Source organism: Perna viridis, chromosome 15 (genome assembly GCF_037379345.1).
Source record: "Perna viridis isolate PV_CMFRI_1.1 ecotype Kerala chromosome 15, ASM3737934v1, whole genome shotgun sequence".
Classification (NCBI taxonomy): domain Eukaryota; kingdom Metazoa; phylum Mollusca; class Bivalvia; order Mytilida; family Mytilidae; genus Perna; species Perna viridis.
The window spans coordinates 20,062,830-20,085,091 of NC_142459.1; the positions used below are offsets into that span (position 1 = coordinate 20,062,830).

General features: G+C 33.4%; 1 protein-coding gene across 1 annotated transcript in view; it reads left to right on the forward strand.

Annotated features, from left to right (window-relative positions):
* LOC148597388 (protogenin-like) overlaps positions 1-22,262 on the forward strand; it is a 107,288-nt gene that overhangs the window by 23,111 nt on the left and 61,915 nt on the right. The window contains exons 2-3 of the mRNA XM_088563989.1: positions 3,521-3,847; positions 14,542-14,686. Of these exons, the coding sequence (XP_088420115.1) occupies positions 3,521-3,847; positions 14,542-14,686 (472 nt within the window). The remainder of the gene's footprint in view (positions 1-3,520; positions 3,848-14,541; positions 14,687-22,262) is intronic.

Consider the following 22,262-nt stretch of genomic DNA (forward strand, 5'->3'; position numbering starts at 1 on the left):
TTGCATGTATGGATTTTTTTTTCTAAGTCAACAGTTGACACTTAATACTGAGTTCTTAACTTAAGTCATAAATCAATATTTATTTCTTTTGAATCACTGCTTAAGATCATTTTTTCCCCATGTTCACACTGAAAATTACATAATGACACCAATATTTTCTTTCAGTAGAACAACCTATGCTTTATTGATTATTATACCTCCTGCAAAAACATTTTTTGGACCACACTGGAACATTCTCATTCCTACTCTGTTATGACTATGTAACAGGTTTTTTTGAAACTTTATATGAATGTTGAGTATCACATGTTGTGTGCAGTAAAGAAGAAAATTGTTGTGAGATGCTTGCAAGGGGAGGGTATCTAACACACAGGTTCAGTGTTTCAAATGTTAGAGGTCAATTTGATGGAAAGTGGTACTCCCATTTGTGAGACAGGTCATAATATTTCCAGTTTGCATATGGGTATGATATCAAAGGAGAAAAATAATCCAATGAAGAAATTCAATCTGAGCACTCACAAGCCCCCCCCCCCCCTAAACCCGAAATCAAATAGTTGCCTCTTAACAGGGTAGGAAACTCACTCAAATTCTAGCCAGTCCTGAATACAATTTTTCAATATATTTACTATATGGCTATATAGATTTTTGCTAAAATTAACCAGCCCTGTCAAAAAATAGCCAATCTCAGACTGGTGGGCAGGCTACTATTTCCTACTCTGCCCTTAATCCTTTCTTAACAAATTTCGAATACATTTTAACAGCACAGTAAGGTTGATAATGTAATTATACCCCCACCTGACAAGTGGGTGTTACAAATGTATTTAAATGGAATCACTAGCTGGTATGTCATTTTGTCAATCTCAATCTGAATGATTGATTTCAAATTTGGTATGTGGCTTTATCACAATTTGGCATATGTTGTAATGGATTCATTTTGCTGTCCAATAACAACTTCCTGTACGAGTCAGGGTATACCTAGCACGTCTACGCATGCAAATTCATGTTGAACCATCCGTCGTCAACATTAAATCATTACACTTGGCTTAATTAGAAATTCTGTTATATAATATGCCTTGAAATTACCAGTGTTCTTGATACTTGAAGGTAATTTTAACATTACCAAAAAAAAAGGAATTAAAGGTTGATCTGATCTAGGGCATTTAATGGCTGTGGTAGAAACAGCTTACGCATGTTGAGTTTTTTTAAATAGCGTATAATCATCTTTCCAATGGCTGGTTTCTTGCGTAATGATATTGAGTGCTTCTAAAATACAGTTCTTTCTAAAAAATCTGGAAAATAGCATGTTTGGTACAACAATCAATATATGAAATGTGAATATCTTGAGTCAGTTGAGCTCCAGATATTTCACAAGGAGGCATGAAACAGAAATTAAAACCACATTATAAACCATAGAGTTTAATTACTCAATAGTTATTTTTAACTTAATGGGCCATTTTGATCAATATTGGTTTTTCTTTTTCATTTCTTATTTTGGAAAACAATCCCTATGGTAACATGCTTATGGATATCTTAATGAGAGAGTAATCAAGGGAACCAAGGTTATAGTGGTAATCAAAAGAATTTAATCCAGGGACAAAGACCAGACATGGAAAACAGACATACACAACAAAGAACATAAAGTAACTAAAATCATACATAAAAAGTAACAAAAGTAAATGAGCAACTCGGACTCCACTAAAAACTGGGAACATGGACCAGGTACACCGGTAGGGTAAGTGTCCTAATTCAAGAAACACTAGTCATTCCTTTGATTAAAGCTGAAATATAGAAGCTCATTAAGAAATACCAGGTCCCAGCACCTCATAACTTGAAAATTACTTAAGTCTGATAAAAATGTTAACTGTTTATGATGTCATCAATTTCAAAGATTTTGATTTGAGTTACCATGGAAGTTAAGAATATTCTCTGACTTAGGTATTTTTTTAATTTGAGAAAAATTCAAAAACAAAAATCTTCTTAAAACATAACTATATCTAAGACTAGTCATTTGTACACAGTGTTTAGATACATGTACATAGTTGTAAATTAAACTTTGTAAAAATCTTCCTCCTAAAATTCTCGCAAAGAGGGAGATTTGTCGAGGTTTTGTTTTTGGCTACACATTTTAAAGTTAAAAAATAGAAATTTTCCATTTTTGAACTTGAATCCAATTTCACTGCAACAGTTTCTCTGGACATCCCTAGAGGGCCTCACCGATTTTTTATGACAAGAATTGAAGTAATTTGTTTGGAATTTAAGCTGAAAATTAAAATAAGGTTGAGAAATTTCCAATTGCAGTGATATTTTCCACTTTGACTATGGTGTGTAAGCAGGAGATAGTTGAATTTTTCTACAAAAATATCAGGTGGCTCCTTCTGGAACAGGAGACATAACACCTTTGACATGTAAGATGAAGTCTGTCTCCTGTCTCCCTAGGCAGATCCAAGGGTTTATGTAGCAGGATCCCCTCATTTTAGAAATACTGTTTTGAATATTTGTAACTTCAAAGAGTGAGCCTCCTCTTGGGTTAGGCAAAGCCCTGACCCCCTTTTTTCAGATGTTCTGGATCAGCCACTGGTCTTCCAGTATTCAACTGGTTTAACCTTGTATTTGAGAAAAAATGTACACTATTAGGAGCTCTAATAACTATCAAGATCTGACAAGGGTAAGGGACACAACTCTTACAAATCATTGGAGCGTTTGTAGTTGACTGTAAATCTAAATTTAATTTTATTTTTACCTGAGTAATAATGAAGCAGATGATGTTTCATTACACCTGATATCATCATAATGTTAAATAAAACTCCTTTGTCATTTGGGACATACAATGTATGCACTCTATGTAACAGTACATGTATGTACCATCAGCATATGTCCTTCATCTATTTTTAAAGTACAGGTATTCCCTATTTAGGAAAGATAACTTACAAAATTGTATTGTTTCACTTTTAATTAGCAAATGGCAAATCCTATATGTATTGAGGTACCAAACATACTGAACTTAGTTATATTCATTTCAAGTGTATATTCTGTGTGTTTGATGATCAAAAATAGTCAGAACAAATTTGACAGTCGTATTAACCAAAGTTGAATTTCATTTATGTGTGTGATAAGTTTGCTTCCAGGCTGTCAGTCAGCAGAAAAGTAGTAGTTGTTCAAACTGCCATAATGATTTGACTCGATAAATATAAGTCCATGTAAAGTTGAGGGATGCTGTGCCATATCAGCATGCTGAGTAATGCGTTAATGCCACATCAGGATTCTGAGGGATGTGTTGATGTCTCATCGGAATGATGTATGATGCTGTGGTGCCATATCAGCATTCTGAGTGATGCTTTGATGTCTCACCAGAATGATGTATGATACTGTGGTGCCACATCAGCATTCTGAGTGATGCTTTTATGTCTCACCAGAATGATGTATGATGCTGTGGTGCCAAAACAACATGTTCAGTAATGCTTTGGTGCCACATAATGCATGCTGAGTAATCAATGATAACAGACAACTTCTCTTCTCTTTTCAGGGAATGTAGAAATAGACCCAGGAGTAGTAATCCATCAGGCACCCTCTGTTGTAATTGCTCAGAAAAATAGTCCTCTGCTGTTGAACTGTTCTGCTACATCATCCCCTGATGCTGGTCCTGTGGAATTCACATGGTACAAGGATGGGGAACCAGTTGTAACAGACAAATTTCTACAGACCCGGTCAAATGGGTCTTTGTTCTTTTCTCAAGTGAAGAATAATCGTAATTCTAAAAATAAAAACAGGAATCACAATGGATTTTATGAATGTTTTCTGAAAAATAAATATGGCACAGTTATTGCAAGACAAGTCAGGCTTAAAGTTGCCAGTAAGTATTAAATAATTTTATTTTAAAGGAAAGTCCCACATCTCTGATGATACGAGTTGTATTTTAGACACCCCCGTAAATAATAGTAAGATTATATATTTATCGTTTGCAAACATTTGATATAGGAGTATAACAAGTATGCATTGGTGAGAGAAAAAAACAAGGAGTTTCAAAGCAAAACCAATTTCAAACTTTGATGAATTTATTGGGATTACAAATCCAATTTTTGAGGTTTTTTTTTTTTTATTTTTGGAAAACTCAAAATGAAGATTTTAACTTTCCTGTATTTGAACTTTGCTTTCTGAACTTAGCAAATCCTTTCAAAAAATCAACTTTTCTTCTTGCCAAAGGGAAAGTAGAGAATAATAAAAACGACTAAGTAGTTGCCATGGTAACAAAAAAGTAGAATCCTATAACAAAGTATTGCAGTAACTTCCAAACAATACTTCTTGTACCCACTGTAAACAAATTCTATAAATTCTATAAATAGAATGACTTTATCTGCCTGACTGGATGTCCATCCATTCATTTGTCCACATATCTTGATGAGATAACGTCTCCTAAAATGCTTTTGGGAATTTGATGAAATTTTAATTGGTAGGTTATGTGTCATATGTAGATGTGCATGAAGATAATTATTTTCTGATGCTTGGGTTGAAGTATAAACCAACTTGCGGGTTTAACATCGGCATGCCCCTAGCTTTTGCATCTTGAGATCTCATGTCCTCCACTGTGACTCCACCAAAGTAGAAACCAGGATAAAATTGCCAAATTTCAATAGTTTTCAATATTTTTCTCTACCCTTTACAGAAATGTTATTAAACTACTAGAACCATAAAACATATCTTCGCATAAAGACAGGAGAAGTTAATTACAGACAATTTTGGAAATGGTAACTCCACTGTGGAGAGTGGAGACACTGTGACTCCACTCAAAATATCTCCACTGTGGAGAGTGGAGACACTGTGACCCCACTCAAAATATCTCCACTGTGGAGAATGGAGAAATTAAAATTTGTGTTGACAGTAGTGTACTTAGACTTTTATTCCCCTTATAATGTTACTATTCCTTAATCTTGACAATGAACATTCAGTTCCAAAAGACAGAATTAACTGAAGACCAGAAATGGAAGGATTAAAGTGAAAATAGAATATTGTAAATGTATGTGCATGAATGCTTTCACATGTTAAGTAGCTGTCTTTGTAAGAATCATGCAAAATCTGAAAAATGTGATACACCCTAAAAAAGGCTACATATTTTTATTTTTGTAATTAAGTTGTTTTATGGGTCTATACTATGAAATGTGTAATTATTCGTTCCAATCTGCCTGCTCTTAGAAGATAATCAACATTGAAAATCCACTAGATTCTATTGTATTTGAGCGTCAATTACAGAGTTATCTCCCTTAATTTTGAAATCTACAGTGCATTGTATACAGTTTTTATCTCCTAAGAGCACGGGTTATGAAAAACCACATGCTGATTTCTGTTTACTATGACATTTCAAACAAAATATCAAAAATAAAAATATGTAGGCTTTTTACCCATGAATCACATTTTGCATGATCCTTAGCTGGAGTGCTATTTAAATTGTATGTATATGTTTTTTATTGATGTGAAAAATGTACTACAGTGAACATGGTTTAAGTCAAACATTATTGTATGATAAGTCAACAAAACTTGTAGTACAAATTATATAGATAGTCAAAAACATACTTGGCCTATTATCTGTTGTAAGTAGAATAAATGTATGTTATCATATACATTGTATCCTAGTGTATCATAATCAAGGGACCACTCCATATATGGGATTAGATCTTTTTTTCTCACTGAGAAAATATATGAAAAGGTCTAGATTTTGCTAAAGCATACTATGTGAAAGAGGTTGGGTTACAGAATCCCAGTGGCACCCCTTGTCAAAGAAGTATTACCCAGGCAAATGTGCCACACACATGAGAATCATATGGTTTGCATCATATGATTATCATATAAATTGAGCACCATATGATAATCATGTTTTTCACAAACATATGATTGTCATATGTTTTCAAGTCTAAATTAACATAAGAGAATCATATGTTAAATATCATATGATCATTATATGATTACCATGAATCAAGCACCATATGATTATCATATGTGGCACATTTGGCTGTGTAGAGTGGATGAGAATCAAGGAGATTTTTTATTCTGGCCTTATGTTTTATTTTCCTTTAAAAAGACTTGCACCTCATTTCATTGTAATTTTTCTCTTACAAATGTAGTTTATGTGTCTAGTATATTTAATGCACTTTTTTATGGTGTTAATATGAATAATTGACGCAATTTAAAACTTCCTTGACTTTCTGGAACATGAGTCTATACAACGGATAGACAAACAACCAAACCCATGTGACAAATTGCTTTTATATGAATTAACAAAATAAAAAGCATGAAAAATAAGGAAATAAAGAGATTTATTGATGCTTTTAACATGGTTTATATTTTTTTTCCTTTTTCTTCTAGTGTTCTGAATATAGACATACATGCATTTTAGAACCTAATATAGGACATCAGGTCAAAAGCTATACATTAAGAATCTAATACCGCTGAGAGTGCAAGGCAGAGAAATATCGGACATTTTAAGGTCTCCTACCAGCCTTTGCAGAGTTGGAAGACTATATCTTGCCCAAGGGAATCTGAGATCTCCTAGTCTTGCTACTCTTTTGGCAGTCAATCCTCATTCTCACGTCTAACATTATTTTTATGATACGCAGTGATATTGTTGGCCTTTTTCTAATCTACCTCTGTCCTTTTTAATTGGAAAAAATGGGTTGTTTTTTTTTTCGAACATTTTTTAGTAACCTCATAAATCTTGAAGTTGTAGTTGAAATGATTAATGTTATAGAGTGCATGTATGTCTAGAAAAAAATAATTGATAAACAATTAATCAGTGAACAGAAACACCAGCTACCAGTTTGGAAATAATTTATCTTATTTTGGATTATTTTTAAGTCATTTTTTGACAAATAGGGGAGCTTTCACTTGGGGGAATAGCCTTATTTCTGAGGTAATTTGAGGCAAATGATTTCCCTGTTAAGTACACCAGTTAGAACACTCTGCTTGCCACTGTTCTTTTGTACATACAAGACATCATAATACATTTGTATGTTTAATTGTGGTGTCACAAATGTTGTGTGTTTTACCTCACCAGTCGGTGACATATTAAGAATCTAACACCTGTACAAGAGCAAGATAGGGAAATCTCAGACACCTGAGGGAAAGATTTAGTCGTTCTCTAACGAAGCTCTGCCAAGTTAGAGAACTATCACTTCCACCCAAGGTTGTCTGAGATTTCCCAATCTTAAATGAAAAAAGTGGATATATGATACCTTTTTCTCAATTTGAGTTAGTATTTCGATAAAACTGCCTGCATTGATTAGCTGATTGTGATGTATCACACTAGGTGTAAAATTAAGGTCATTTCAAACTGCAAGGAACAAACTGGTTATTATTGTTTTCAATTTTGATAAGATATGATTGTTCATTAACTCTTTCTTCAATTGTGCCAATTTTTTTTACGGGAAAAGGGTATGTATCCTGTCTCAACCTGTGGGTGAGATACGGAAATCTCACACAGCTAAAAATAGGAATTTTCTTGTCTTTTTAGTGAGAAAAAGACATTTTTCATGGTTAAAAATATGTATATCCTTGTCTCCATAGTGCGTATTAAAATTTCCAAGGATCATTATTCATAATTTTGTAGTAGGACACTTGCTTCAATTGAGGGGTGTCTTCATCATACAAAAAAAATTCAGAAATGGTGCATATAGTTCGTAGTTCTTGTTTAATCTCAAATGGTTTACAGGAGTATGTCCTCATTCTAGACTATAATTGACATTGATGGAAATATTACATACCAGGTGAGCCTTTCTTACAGGTAACTGACAAATTTTGCAACATGGGAGATTCAGAAATAATGAGGATTAGATGGACAGTGTTCATTCCAGAAAATTGCAAAAGGGGGCTAATTTGGCAGTATGATGGGTTGTCATTTTTAGAAAACAGGACAGATTGAACCTACAAATAAGTTAAACACATGCCACACTTTTTGTGCACCATTAAATAAAATATCTGTGCCAATGGCTCCACTGTCCAATCTGGCATGAACACTGGAAGGAGCTGCTACTGTGACTTATACAGTTACAGTGGTCTGTCCATAACACTTTTGTAAGTGCAACTCCTACGGCACTAAATTTAATTAAACTTTGTAGGTAGATAGGGTATAATATTTAGTACATATATCTAAGACTTTATGATGCACTCAACTTATATTTTCTAGTAATAGAAAAAAAAAGAATGGATGTGGTTAAATGCAACAAATGCACCAGGGTATAACCTAAATCCAAAATTATAAGTACTTTCAGAGATTACCAAAACAAGTGTAACATCATCTGAAAGGCCCCTAAAACTAAAGTATTGAAATCCACGGTAACAGAACAAATTAAAAAGTAATATAACACTAAGGCACATTAATGACCATATTTCGACTATAATGGACGGGTGAATTAAATCTGCAATGGGGTTAAACGTGTTTTATATGGCATTAACCATATCCCCTTTATGTAAACAGGGATGATTTTTTTCTGCTTTTTAGCGGAATTCCACTATTTCAAATCTGGATTTTACTGTTACGATTCTTTTTTTACTGTATATTTACTTCTGATTTCATTTACTTTTGATTTTGTCAATTTACGCTTTTTTTTGTTGGCCTCGTAAAATCATCCCTGTGTAAAGAAAAAAATGAATTGAAACAAATAATACATCCAATTCTCTTCACTTTATATGTACAAGCAACTGAAATTCACCCCTTCCTTCCCAGGTCTTCCCTTGAATCAGCCTGTATGTGCAATCACATGAACATGGGATGGTTACTGTGGATATTAATTTTCGTGGATTAGGGAAGAAACACCAGATCATGGATTATTGAATTTGTGATTTTTAGGGTTTTAGTGTACACATTTATGGGATTCTCCATTTTGTTAGGAACCAAATTTTGTGGTTTGACCTACCCACAAAAACCACGAAAATTGGTACCCCTTGAACAATAATACTTTCACAGTATGTCACATATTACACCATTCCAGTCAATTCTAGATTTTATTTGTATAATTTGGTGTGCCAGTCATAGGCTAATTATGAGGTCATATCAAATGGGATTTTTACAGTAACTTTTCTATTTTAGCAATCAAAATGAATTGACTGAATATTTCCAAATAACATGTTTACTATATGTTTTTGTCATTTTCATTCAGTATGTTTTCTTCAAAGAAGAAAATTGTACATTTTTTAGCTTATACGGTGTACTGTGGATACAGCTTTAAAGAAAAGGTACATGTACATGTATGGCATATTCAGATGACGATGGACCCCCTTGCCTTTGTTGCAGAATTTTGTACTATTTTGGCAGAAACAGGCAAATAGTTCTTGAATCCCCCTTACAAAATTTCTGGAACAGACCCCACTTCTTGGTAGGACCTGAGTTTTGGAATCTATCTTCATTTAATAAGTTCATTGTTTGATAGATGGGTAACGGCATTTACATGTATATATACATGTTTGCATCAAAGCATACATGTACACACACCTTCTGTCTGTTTAGAGTGGGAACATGGCACTAATACTTAAGATAACTAAAGTAAATATATATTGATTTGTAATACTATGTTTCAAATGATACAGAATGGGCCAGTGCTACAGGGCACAGGACTCACATGGCAAGACTGTTAGGAGAATTTGATGTCATTTTGTTGTTTTTAGATTATTTGCTGGATTGTAGTGCATTAAGGGCAAAATCAAGGGTTTTATATTCGTTTGATGTTGGTTTTAGTATTTAGAAAGTGACAAATAGTGAAGAAAGTCACATGTGCTCTTATAAAACCCAGCTGTTGTTGGCTTTTTCCTTCATTTGCAACATAGAGCTGTGATGTTGTGTGTGAAATTCTGCTTTCTGAGAGTGTGGGAAATATTTTTTTTTATTTCTGAGAAATTTGATAGAAACCGCAAATAAGGATTAGGCTGTAGGAACATTGTCCTCAGACTATAATTTTTTTTTTTTTTATATTCTGATGTAAATTGGTTTTCTACCTAGGTTTACCTTAAATCCTTCTAACACAAATTACCTCCCTTTTTTAAAATTCCTGCATGTTTAGCTGTGTTTATTATCCTCATTAATTGTAGCATCTGACACCTTATGCCTTACAACATTTTGTAATATTTTTAGTACATTTAAAATGTCAATTCTAATGAGAACTGCATAAGTGAAGATACTTATCTTTGACATATTATCTAATTATTTCCTATGTAACCAATTTATAAAGGGTGCAATGTTTTTGACATACATGTAAATCTTTCTATAACTGCATTTAGTCCTCTTTTTGTCATTGCAACTCCTCTCAAACTGCTGAACAGAACTTCACTTAACTTTTAATGTAGTTGTGTAAATAACCAAGAAATTTTATTCCTCAAATGTTTTGGGAGTTATGCCCCATTTACCCTTAATTTCCTGAAATGTACTTTTAAGTGAAACCCCTCCCCATCATACAGTCAAAGATGGTAAAATTGCTTTTATTAGCATCAACAACATATGAAAACACCCAGCCTTAGACTGACCTCTTTTTTCAATGTGATGAGCTTTGGGGTATTTCAAAGTGCTTACATGGCTCTCTTCCCTGTACTGTCAACAAACCTAACTGATCATCATTCTCACTTATAGCTCCCTTCTCAAATTTAAGGGTTCAAAAGAGAACCTTTCCAAGGTGTTTAAGACAAAAAAAAATAGTTTATGCCCACTTCCTTCACCTCAGGCATCCTACTCCCCAATGGCAAAACATCCCATCTAGGTTTATGAGACATAAAAATCTAGCTTATACCGATTTCCTGTTTGGTAATTCAAGTTTCCTGCTCCTCTTGCCCACCATATCTCATAGATGTAAAAGACATTAAAAAACCAGCATTTATAGGTGATAAGAGTTGTGCAATATGAGGAAGTGGGAAATATTTAAGTGGTTGATAAGTGCAGCACCATTACCCTGCCTTTGTCTGCTTTTGCCGTTTTTGCTGCACCCAATGGAGGGGAAAAGAGGTGAAGTACAGCACCATTGCCCTCCCTCCGTCTGCTTATGGTCTTTTTGCTGCTCGCAACGGAGGCAATAAGAGGTGATTAGGAAAATATATAAAAATGTTCCAATGTCAATTTTGAAACCATGTGAAAACCTTATAATGTACTATTTACAGACTGTATACACAGAATCCACATCTTGTGCAGTCTGTATGTAAAAACAGATGTTAATTTTCCATATTAAACTCTTGTGATCTCTTTGATAACTTGTTGTTTTGATGGAATTAAGCTGAAGGTATCACATATGGTTTAACAGGTGTCAGATTTAGCTATCAAACTACTAGTTCATGTAATGTTTAGGCAGTTTGAGCACTAGTTCATGAATTCTATACAATTTGGACATTTTTTGATAGGCTTAGGTGACAGATTAGTACATGCAATGTTCAGGCAATTTGTTGAATTATTTGCGGAATTTCAGCTTAGTGAAATTGAGTTATAGATTTATCTATCTAAGTACTAGTTCATGTAATGTTCAGGCAATTTTAGCACTAGTTCATGAAATCCTATACAGTTTGGGACATTTTTAATAAACTTAGGTGACAGACTAGTACATGTAATGTTCAGGTATTTTGATGAATTATTTGCTGAATTTCAGTTTACCGAAATTTGGTTATAGATTTAGCTATCTAAGTATTAGTACAAGTAATATTCAGGCAGTTTTAGGTATAATTTGTTGACTGAATTTAAGTACAAGTTATGTAATTCACTAATGAGGGGCCTGATGGGGGTCTCATTATGATTCACAAGTTGATTTTTTTGTCAATATTTCCATGATCATGGATCACGAAAATATAAAAAGAGAGATTAAGAAGCCGGTTGTTTGTGTTGTAGATTGGTTCAATTAAGCTACAATCAAATATATTTCTGGCTCATTACTTGTTTACGTGTTGAATTCTCCCAGGTTCTAAATTAAATCGTGCCACTTCAACTTTTTAAGCCAAGAAAGACAACTAAATGGAACTCTTTATTTCCGTAATGGAAAAAAATCATGAGAACAAAATATATGTCTCAATCACAAAGAACGAACATAAAACTCCAATGAAACGATTCACGAACAATGCTTTCATCAGGATTCACGAAAAATAAATCTGTAGAAAAACGGATCACAATAGTGAAAATGCGCCAATCACGAAGAACGAAAATAACCCATCAGGCTGCCCACTAATTGTAATTCAATGAGTGTTATATGGTGAAACACCTATCTGTTGTACCCAATTATGTACTTCCATGTTAGGTTAATAAAGGTTAATAAATTCTTTGCAGTGATTAAGTGTAAGTGTTTGTAGGAATCGGGCAAAATGGGGAAAAATCAGAAACATGCTTGTCCGAACCTCACCAATCTGACAATGTAAAAACCACTCAATGATACTTTCTCTATTTGAAAAGACCATTATTTGATCTCTGCATCACTGGCTTTGCTCAGAAATTTTTCAATAAAATGTTGGAAAAATGATATTTTTGACAGAATTATCTGTCCTTGAAATGTTCATTTTCAGTGCATTTCAATGAAATTATAAGTCAATAAGCCAAAATGAAACAGAAAATGTTGTCTTTTTTCATTGACTCTGATGGTGCAAATACTCAAATTACACTATCAAAATGATGGAGTTTTTTTTCCATACCATGTTTCACCTACTGCCTGATTCTTGCAGAGACTGACACTTAAGTACTGGTCCATGGAAATTCCATGCAGATAGAGATACTGCTGTTTAAATACTGTTATATGTAATGTCCGTGCAGACTGAGACCTAACTTTTCTAGGACATATCTGGTGGAATAACTTACTGTGTTGGTCACTGGTACATATAATGTTTAGGCATTTTCAAGTTCAAGATTTAGTAACATGAAATATACATTCATGTACTCTTTACGTACTTAAAAATATAAACCTCGGGTAGAATTAAAACTACTGATTTTGGTATTAGACCATGTAAACCTTGTGCAGTTACAACAAGAAAGAGCTGTGTCTTTTAACTGATTTAGGAAAAAGATTGCTTATCAGTGGAATATCTTTAAGTCATCTCAAACTTGAGATACTGGACTATTAAATATCAGATATTTTGCAGTATATATATATATATATGTAAGTGTTTGTACTACTGCATATGTGAAGTTTTTGCTGCATTATACACTAGTGTAAGTAAATATCTTTCCATTTGACACACTGCTTGGGCAGATCATACTTATTTCAAGGAGAAATCAGTCAACTTGCAAAATAGTTTTGATGGGGTGCAAATTTTGGGATATTTTAGCGGTCTGTCTAAAAACCTAAATAAATTTGGCAAAATATTACCTCTGATCTTATGTACTTAGAGGACAACTTAGCATCTGTAAAAAAATTAGAATCGCCAAAATTTCAAAATTTTTTACTTACTTTGTTGCCTCAAAATCATCAAATGTTACACCTGCCAAAAAAAAAACCTTATTTGGTAATACAGGCCTATATATTGTCAATTAACTAATGATTTATAAACAATGTGTTTAAATTATTTAAAAAAAGAAATTATGTTAAAATGTGTATGGTAATATTACGAACATTGAATAAATAAAGCTATTTTCAAGGGGCAATAATTGGTGGGAAATTTCTTTCATAGGGGAGAAAATTGGTGGGAAAATTGTCTTTAGAAATGTAATTGGAAATTGAGTTTTTATACTACTGCTGAAAAATTGCAACTATATAATGATATGGCATTGTCATTATTGTAATCTATGCACCATCTATAGACACTCGGTTTTCATGCGATAACTTGAATCTTTCCATAAGTTTTCTAACAACAAAAGGAAGGTTGGTGAGATTTTAGCCCGTCATTTTTGGAATTATTAGTCAAAAGGGGGCTGAAAGTAGGTCTTGCTGTTTTTATGACAATCTGCATAGCAAAATTTTATTTCTCTATGAAAATGGCAGTAATTGATGGCTCATTTTTTTTTATAAACTATTGGCATTCTTTAGACAATATGTCTTAAGTATCTGTCCAAATAATATTCAGACACTGCCAATGGTAAAGTGATTCATGGTGAAGAAAAACCCACCAAACAAACAATGCTTTTTCAGTCTACATATACTATACTTTCATACAATGATAAGCTTTTCTGCTCTTAGATCTGCACTTTTTTTAGAAATTCATCTTTCATTGAAATTAAACAAATGCAGCCAAATCGAAAATGATAATTTTCTCAAATTTCATGTACAATGTATATAATTTTTTTCTCAAAAGTGCAACAACCAAATGAAAAACTAAGACTGGTCATGTGATCAGTAACTGTTTCTGAAGGAGAAATAAATCTAAATTTGGTGAGTTTTTGACATGCATAAATCACCTACTGTCAGATTTTTAGAAAGACTGATACTAAAAATTTGGGTATGATTTTGTTTGGTAGTAGAGGATAAAAAGTCATGGTGCAAGGATCACTTTCCAGTAATTGCATTGGCTGTGTGTAGAAAGAATGTTGTATACAGTCTCATTGAATTACATTGACCAATATTACTTTATATATACTCAAACTGAAAAAAACACATTTTGTTTTTTTTCTTCCAGGAGTTTCTAAATCATTCAGCATTGAGCCAAAGGACCAAGAGGTCAGCCTTGGGGGTGTGGCACGATTTGAATGCCACATAGAAGGAATACCTCCTCCACTGTATGTCTGGGAAAAAGATAGTTCACATCTACCTCGTGACAGCAGGTAATTTTCAACATCCGTTCTTTTTTTCTCAATCCATTGATTTTGTTTGTGTTTTTTTGAGTAATGGTTATTTTTCTGTTTTCAATCTTTATATCAAGAACAATTTGTTGCAAGTATAAAAGTTACTTGATCGCTTCTATTCTGGGTAAAATATCATCCTATGTATACATTTAATCACAATCAGAATTCAGAGCTGTATTTTGTCTCCATATTTGACCTATTTATTCAGGGTTTGACTTCTGCAGGCATATCTAGCTGCATTCCGCGAAACATTTTATTTGTATTTTGTCTTGTTGTTTTCTATCTTCAGTTTTTATATGTAATCTATTTTATTCAGTTACATGTAGCTAGTTTGTAGATTGTTTACTGTTTTTACCTTCAGGCTATAAGTATTTTAATTGTAGACCCTTCTGTGGTAAGTTGGTTAGCATGCTCAATATACACTTCCACGAGGTAGGGCTTGGGTAGAACAGAAGAATTTTCCTCGTGGAAGTGTATATTGATCATGCTCTATGCATGCTCATTGACTACCCCAACGTTAGCACAAAAGGGTCTATTACATTGTTGAGGCTTTGGTATTATTTGCCAGTCTTTAGTTTTTTTAAGAGAATGCTGTAATAGTTTAACAGGGTTTGATACTACCTATATTTGTTTTATGGTCAACAGGACTACTTCAGAGGTAAAACAGGTAGTCTGCAGACAGTAATGACCATTCTGTTGTTAGATCTTATGAAAAATAAGAAAAACTTTTGATAGCCAGCAGGACTACCATGAAATTTTTTCAAGTAGTCCTCTCCAAAATTAGTGTGGCACAGGACTACTGGACTACTGCTAGTGTCAATCCCTGAGTTACAAATATAAACTGTTAAATGGACACCAGAACTCAAATCATGCAGTACTATAGTATAAATATAGAATCTACAATGATAACGAGTTGATCATGGAATAGTGCTATTCAAACTATAAAATTTATTTCACGAGATGTTGTTTATGGAATTCCTCACATGGAGTGAAATAAATTTTATAGTTTTGATTGCGAGGCTTGCCGAGCTATTCAAACTATAAAATTTATTTCACGAGATGTGAGAAATTCATAATCAACAAGCTTTGAGTGTAGATTCTGTTTCTCTAATGCCCTAAAAACGTCAAAAATACCCAAAAGTGAAAAGCGTTCGAAACGTTATGATTCCGATTTGTAGGAAACATGTTGACGTCAAAGAAACGCAAACATTTCAAACAAAAGAAACCAGACGATTTCAAAGGTTTTTTCACTTCAAATCCTCCTGAGTCCCTACATAATTCTTATTTAAGGTAAGAAAACTCCAAAATTATCTCATTTAACTGAAATACAACTACAATGGCAATCAAGGCAATTCAAGATGGAGTCCAAGACAATCGATTTCTAAGCCAATCGAACTCTGAGATCAAAAAACTCACTAGTGATGAGAACATTTTTTTCCACACCGGTCGATCGGTATGAAAATTAAAGCAAAATTAGAGAATGTCACTTTCTTCTGTAGAGCTATTCTCTTCCCTTTACCAACTGAAGTCCATGCTTAATTTGGAGATATTGTAGTTACATACAGATCATTATGTTGTATTGGCATTTTCTTCTGTAGATTGTGCTACAGCCATTTCTTTCCCATGACCATATCAATTGATGCAGTGTATTTCATTAAAACAGTTTTGATATAGTCAATAGATAGCAACTGCTCTATTGTACCAAGAATGTCTTGACAAATGAGGTTCTTTTCATGTTAGAAAGGCCATATATAGGTGTTTGTATTAGGTTGATAGAAGTCATTTCATTTGATTTTCTTGGATGGAAAATGGAGAAATAGAAACAAAATCTCAGTATCATCAATATTGCTGAGAATATGCAAATCATGTCAGTGAATCTGGCAAAGATGGAAGAGATGTCAAATAAGGTATACTGTTGTACTGACTGCTTGTAACATTGCTTAATGCAACTGAAAATACAAATCACAGAAATTTTCATTGGACACATGACCAAGACAGCACATTTCAGTTTCAGCCAATACCAGATTGAGAGTAATGCCAGAGAATAACAAGTACCGTCTTTAAAAAAAAGATAGCCGAGGAATTTCCCCGCTTTGCTAAATACCAAATCCAATTTAGACTTTATTTGGTGAACTGTGTGATCATTGTGCTATTTGTATTTCAACTAATTCATTGGTTCAATTCAAAACTTTTCCAAATTATTCAATATAATCAAGTTATTAATTATGCAAAAGTGTTCAGGACTTTCCGGACACTGATGTCCCCAAGGAAGCTTTGTATTTCTGGGTGATTTTCACTTTGGTCCAACATAATGAAAGGTAGTAAGCTTCATTGGTTAGGTTGCCATGGTTAAGTATCATGGGTTTCACGTGTTGTCAAAGCGAACTCAATACCGACTGCGTTGGAAAAACCTGAATATCTGTTTAAGATTATCCTACCTACCTCATAGCACATTTTATTGATATTTTTTTTATGAAATGCTACTAAACTATTGACCACCATTAAAGTCAAGAAATCTTCTCAAAAGTGTTTATACAAAATAATTTAAAAAAAATAAAATAATTTTACCTACCAACCTACCTACCCTATTTTTTCATCTGATTTAAGTTAAAACAGACATATATTTTTCCTTTGCCTAAATAAACTGATATTTAAGTTTAACTCTATTGCAGTTTCTTTCTATTTCATATAAACCTTAAGTACAAGTCTTTGAGAAGGTTCAGGCAGGATGTAAACAATCTGTAACATGCCTTTTTTAAACCCACTGGTGATGCAATTATTTGGGAGTTCCAAATTTTGTTTTACTGAACTATTCATTAAAACATCCATGATTTAATTCTAACAACTGGGCTAGTGTGATGTTTATGACCTAAGCCTTGTTAACTTCTTCTGCCTGATTGTTACATGGACTGGTACTCAAAACGTTACAAGGCCTTGACAAATGTACAACGATTACAAGAAATACCAATTCATTTAGTCTGAGTGAACGGCCCTCAAGTGGCTGAGACAAAACATACAAATATAATTAAACAACAAAATTGTACAACAAAAAGAACTTGTCTACTGTTAAAGGCAGACATTTGGTCTCGTTCTTAAAGTGTCGTTTTGTATTACCCCACTTATTTACAGGCTGGTCACTAGACATCGATTATCATGGACACAAATCCAGAGATTGCTACTATTTTGTCTTTTTTGTCTCTGGAGAGTTTATGTTATCTTCATAAGATCTTTATTTGAATTTAAAGCCATCTATATAGTTACCACTTGTTGTGAACAACTGCACTGCATTTATATCTTACTACAGACAGTGAAAAACTTTGGAATAATCGTGACTATTTATCTATAATTCAGAGCTGTACGGCTTTGCTAACCCTGTGTGAACTGTGGTGTGAAATAGGAGAGTACAATTTGTTTTCCCCTTTTATAACGTAACAATATATTAATGCTTATCCATAGCAAGAGTTCTTCTGTTTTGTTAGTGTAATTACAGCTTTCCTTTCCTTATTTTATTTGTGTGTTCTTTGATGCTACATTCCTATGACATTATGTCTTTGACTATAATTCTTAAAATACATCCAATTATTTCCTAAATTAGAAAACCCTTTGAACTGTTATTTATGATGAAATGGTAATGGGTTTTAATTGACTGATTCATGCTTTTATTTTATTTTTTTTATTTTTGACTTCAAATGCCAGGATGTGAAAAAGTTTGCTGGGCTTGAGCACAAATCATTAAAAATCCATGAAGATGTTTCCAGTTTTTTTTTTTTTTTTTTTGTATTTTTTTTGCTAATTTTTGTCATGATTGTCATTTTATAAAACTCATGCAAAATTAAGCTTTGACAGGTTCACAGCATTCTCTTATTCTGTCTGTCTGTCTGTCCACATATTTTGTAAACAAAACTCCTTTTAAACTATTCTTCAGATTTTGATGAAATTTTATGGTAAGGTTAGACATTACAGTATGTGTAGATGTGCTTGATTCAAAAGAAGTGCTGTCTGATGTCTTAATTCGATAATCCAATATGAGGAACATTGTAAATACAATTCCTCCCAAACAACTCATTTGACTTTTATGAAAGTGTATAGGAAGGCTAGGCATCATATGGTAAACCTTGAAAGTACTCCTTCAAAAATTATAGCCCCCTGCAGGTCCGGATGTCAAATTAATAGGACTGCAGCAACACTAAGCTTGTTGTAAAAGGCGATCAAATAGTGCTCAGAATCCTAGTCAGGGGCCAGAGCAACTGGGTTGTATGCCTAGGTGGAATGGGGTATCCCTGGTAAGTTACATGCTGGGGTTGCCAGGCCATAATACAGAAAACCTGACTGCAAGCCATAGTGTTGCAACGTGTTGGGAAAGATGCCACGTTCCTCATATGTTAAAGGACACTTCTGTTGTATTCTGTCGGAGTGGGAACCATTGGGCTCCTCCACTGGAGGCTAAATTGTCTGACCTTACCCACCTCTCCCTATTTCCAGTGGCAATCAAAATTTGTTGACCCTATTATCCTTGTGTCCCATCCCATTTTTCATTTCATTATCATTTCATGTTCAATGTATCACCCATTTCATGTTCATCGCCTGGATAAAGCTGAAATAATGCTGCTCGGGCATTAAACCACAACTATCAATCGATCAAAACTTATAAGCAAGGGGAGATAATCCAAATTTAGGGTTTTAAGTGTTAGGTCACTGCAGGTGTAGATAATCATACTTGAATCTGAAGCATTCTTTTTGTTTGATTCTTCTGTCTGTTAAAGACATTTTCACTTGTGTTTTGTAGTACATGTATCTTAGAGCTTGTTACTTTGCTATGAAAAGTCTCCTGCTGAAAGAAGCTTTTAATATTATTAGCTCTGTATACAGTGATTTGGACAGACATTAACTAGCTTATAGAAAGCCCAACCCATTATTTCCTGGAAATATGCTTAATTTATATCCAGATTGTTTTCTTTTTAAGTAGCACCCCAGAGAAGAATCAGGCAAATTGTGATTCATGCCTACATATTTTTATTTTTGATATTTTATTTGAAATGATATAGTAAACAGAAATTATCATGTGACATTTCATATAAACCTTTGTTCTTCAAGGAGATAAAAATTATATAGAATGTACTGTAGATTTCAAAATGAATGGAGATAACTCTGTAAATGACACTAAATTACAGTAGAAATTGTTGGATTTTCAATGTGGATTATCTCCTAAATGACAAAGTAAAAATATGTAGCCTTTTTAAAGGTGTATTACAGAATTTGCATGATTCTTACAAAGACTAATGAATAATAACTCATATTCTTTTTCTTTTAATGGAGTAGTATTCCTGTCATCTCAAAAAGGCAATTTTTTGTCTGTATAAGATATGATGATAAAATGATATATTTTAATTGATTTCCAGTCCAATTTTTTCATTTTTAAATGGAGAAAATGAAAGGTCATATACCACAGTATCATTTGTCCTAAATATGTATCTATCACTTTGATGCCTAAAAGTAGATGTAATCAGAGAAAATAAATTTAATAGGCTGGTATTATATGAAGAAAGCCCTTCTAAATTAGGATTAAACCAGATGTTTCAGATAAAGATGAATTATCTATTTTTTTGCAACACTGTGGTCTGAGCACTAAATAAGACCTAAAAATGTTTCTAGAAATGTATTTCTCCATTCAGTACTTTGTTTACTTCCAGTATACATTCATTTTTGGCTAGTTGTAATTGGAAATACCTGTGTGTCAGGTCAGCAACTGTTAACCTAATTCTATCCTGTTACAAATACCTGTGTGTCAGGTCAGCAACTGTTGACCTAATACTATCCTGTTACAAATACCTGTATGTCAGGTCAGCAACTGTTGACCTTATTCTATCCTGTTACAAATACCTGTGTGTCAGGTCAGCAACTGTTGACCTAATTCTATCCTGTTACAAATACCTGTGTGTCAGGTCAGCAACTGTTGACCTAATTCTATCCTGTTACAAATACCTGTGTGTCAGGTCAGCAACTGTTGACCTAATACTATCCTGTTACAAATACCTGTATGTCAGGTCAGCAACTGTTGACCTTATTCTATCCTGTTACAAATACCTGTGTGTCAGGTCAGCAACTGTTGACCTAATTCTATCCTGTTACAAATAAACCTCATGTTTTAAGAAAATGAAACAACTGGTCACTATAATTTATCCTTTACAAACTAAGTATGCTTCATTGAAAATATTTTCCCAATTTGTTGGAAATGCAGAAAAAAGCCCCTGAAGTTAAGAACGCTTTTTAAAAACCAGAATCAAATCACAGATATGCTATGAGTGTTTGTATATATCTAACATAACAACTCATGCAACATGTTTGGTACAAATGCAGCTGTTTTCATTTAAAGGTTCTTCATGTTTTTCATTGTATTCTGATTTTTTCACTTCTGAGTTATGGAGCAAAAAAATAAAGTAATGCAGTGCAGTTACTTATTTGTATCTTCCCATGTAAGTTGACTTCAATATTATCCCTCCTCCTAAACAAGTGGGTGGTATTTTGTAAACCCCTTTGCTGACACTTCTGTGTAATTATCAGGGCTTCCAATGGATGGATTGATTTCAAATTTGGTGTATGGTTCAGTTTAGATTGTACTTGCATTGTCAGAAGTTTTGGGTGCTGTCCGATTTCAAATTTCTGTTTTGTGGGAAATATCCAGTTTTCATTATATGAAAAGATGAAGAAAAATCTTGTCTCCCAATAGATGAAGTGATTTCATTTCTATAGATTGGGCATACAATGTAAGCAATTTTGGGTGCTGTTGGATATTAACTTCCTGTTGGAGTGGCGGTATGGTTTACATGATTTTGGGTGCTGTTGGATATTAACTTCCTGTTGGAGAGATGGTATGGTTTACATGATTTTGCCTGTAACATCATATTTGTATTCTTACCTACTCATCTTAATGACTGAAATAAGGGAGAGTCATATAGACCAACAGGTTTTATAGGAAAGGAATGCCCTAAGTTCTAATTTTTGAACACCACAAAATTATGTGTATTAAGTTCCCCTGCTAGATTGAACTATTATTGACAGCAGTGACAAACCTCAAGTCTTAAAGTAAGGTCTTCTTATCTAATTTGCCTTTATCAGCATTTTCAGGGTTAAATATGCTATTATTACAGCCATTTAAGGAACTGAATTTAATAGTTGAAAGACAATGGACAACGAGATTTTAAACTTCTTTACATTTGAAGTACAATTCTATTTAAGAATCAGGCAAAGAGTGGCACATCATTTCTTTTAAATTTGATCTTTTTTGCCTGAAATGTATCCAACACATCTAGAAAACAACCAAAAAGCTATTTAAATTTATCCTGAAGCATCTTTGATGTTGATATTTTTTTTTCCTGCTGATATAGCGAAATAATGCGGGGAAATTTTTCCTCCATTCGTCCATTGTGCATATTAAGGAAGTATACCTATGGTAAGGGACATAACTCTTGAAATCAGTGATATGTTTGTATCATATTCAATTTCACCAAGGCCTATCAAGCTTTCATTTGAAACAGAATGAAATCAATCTAAGTTA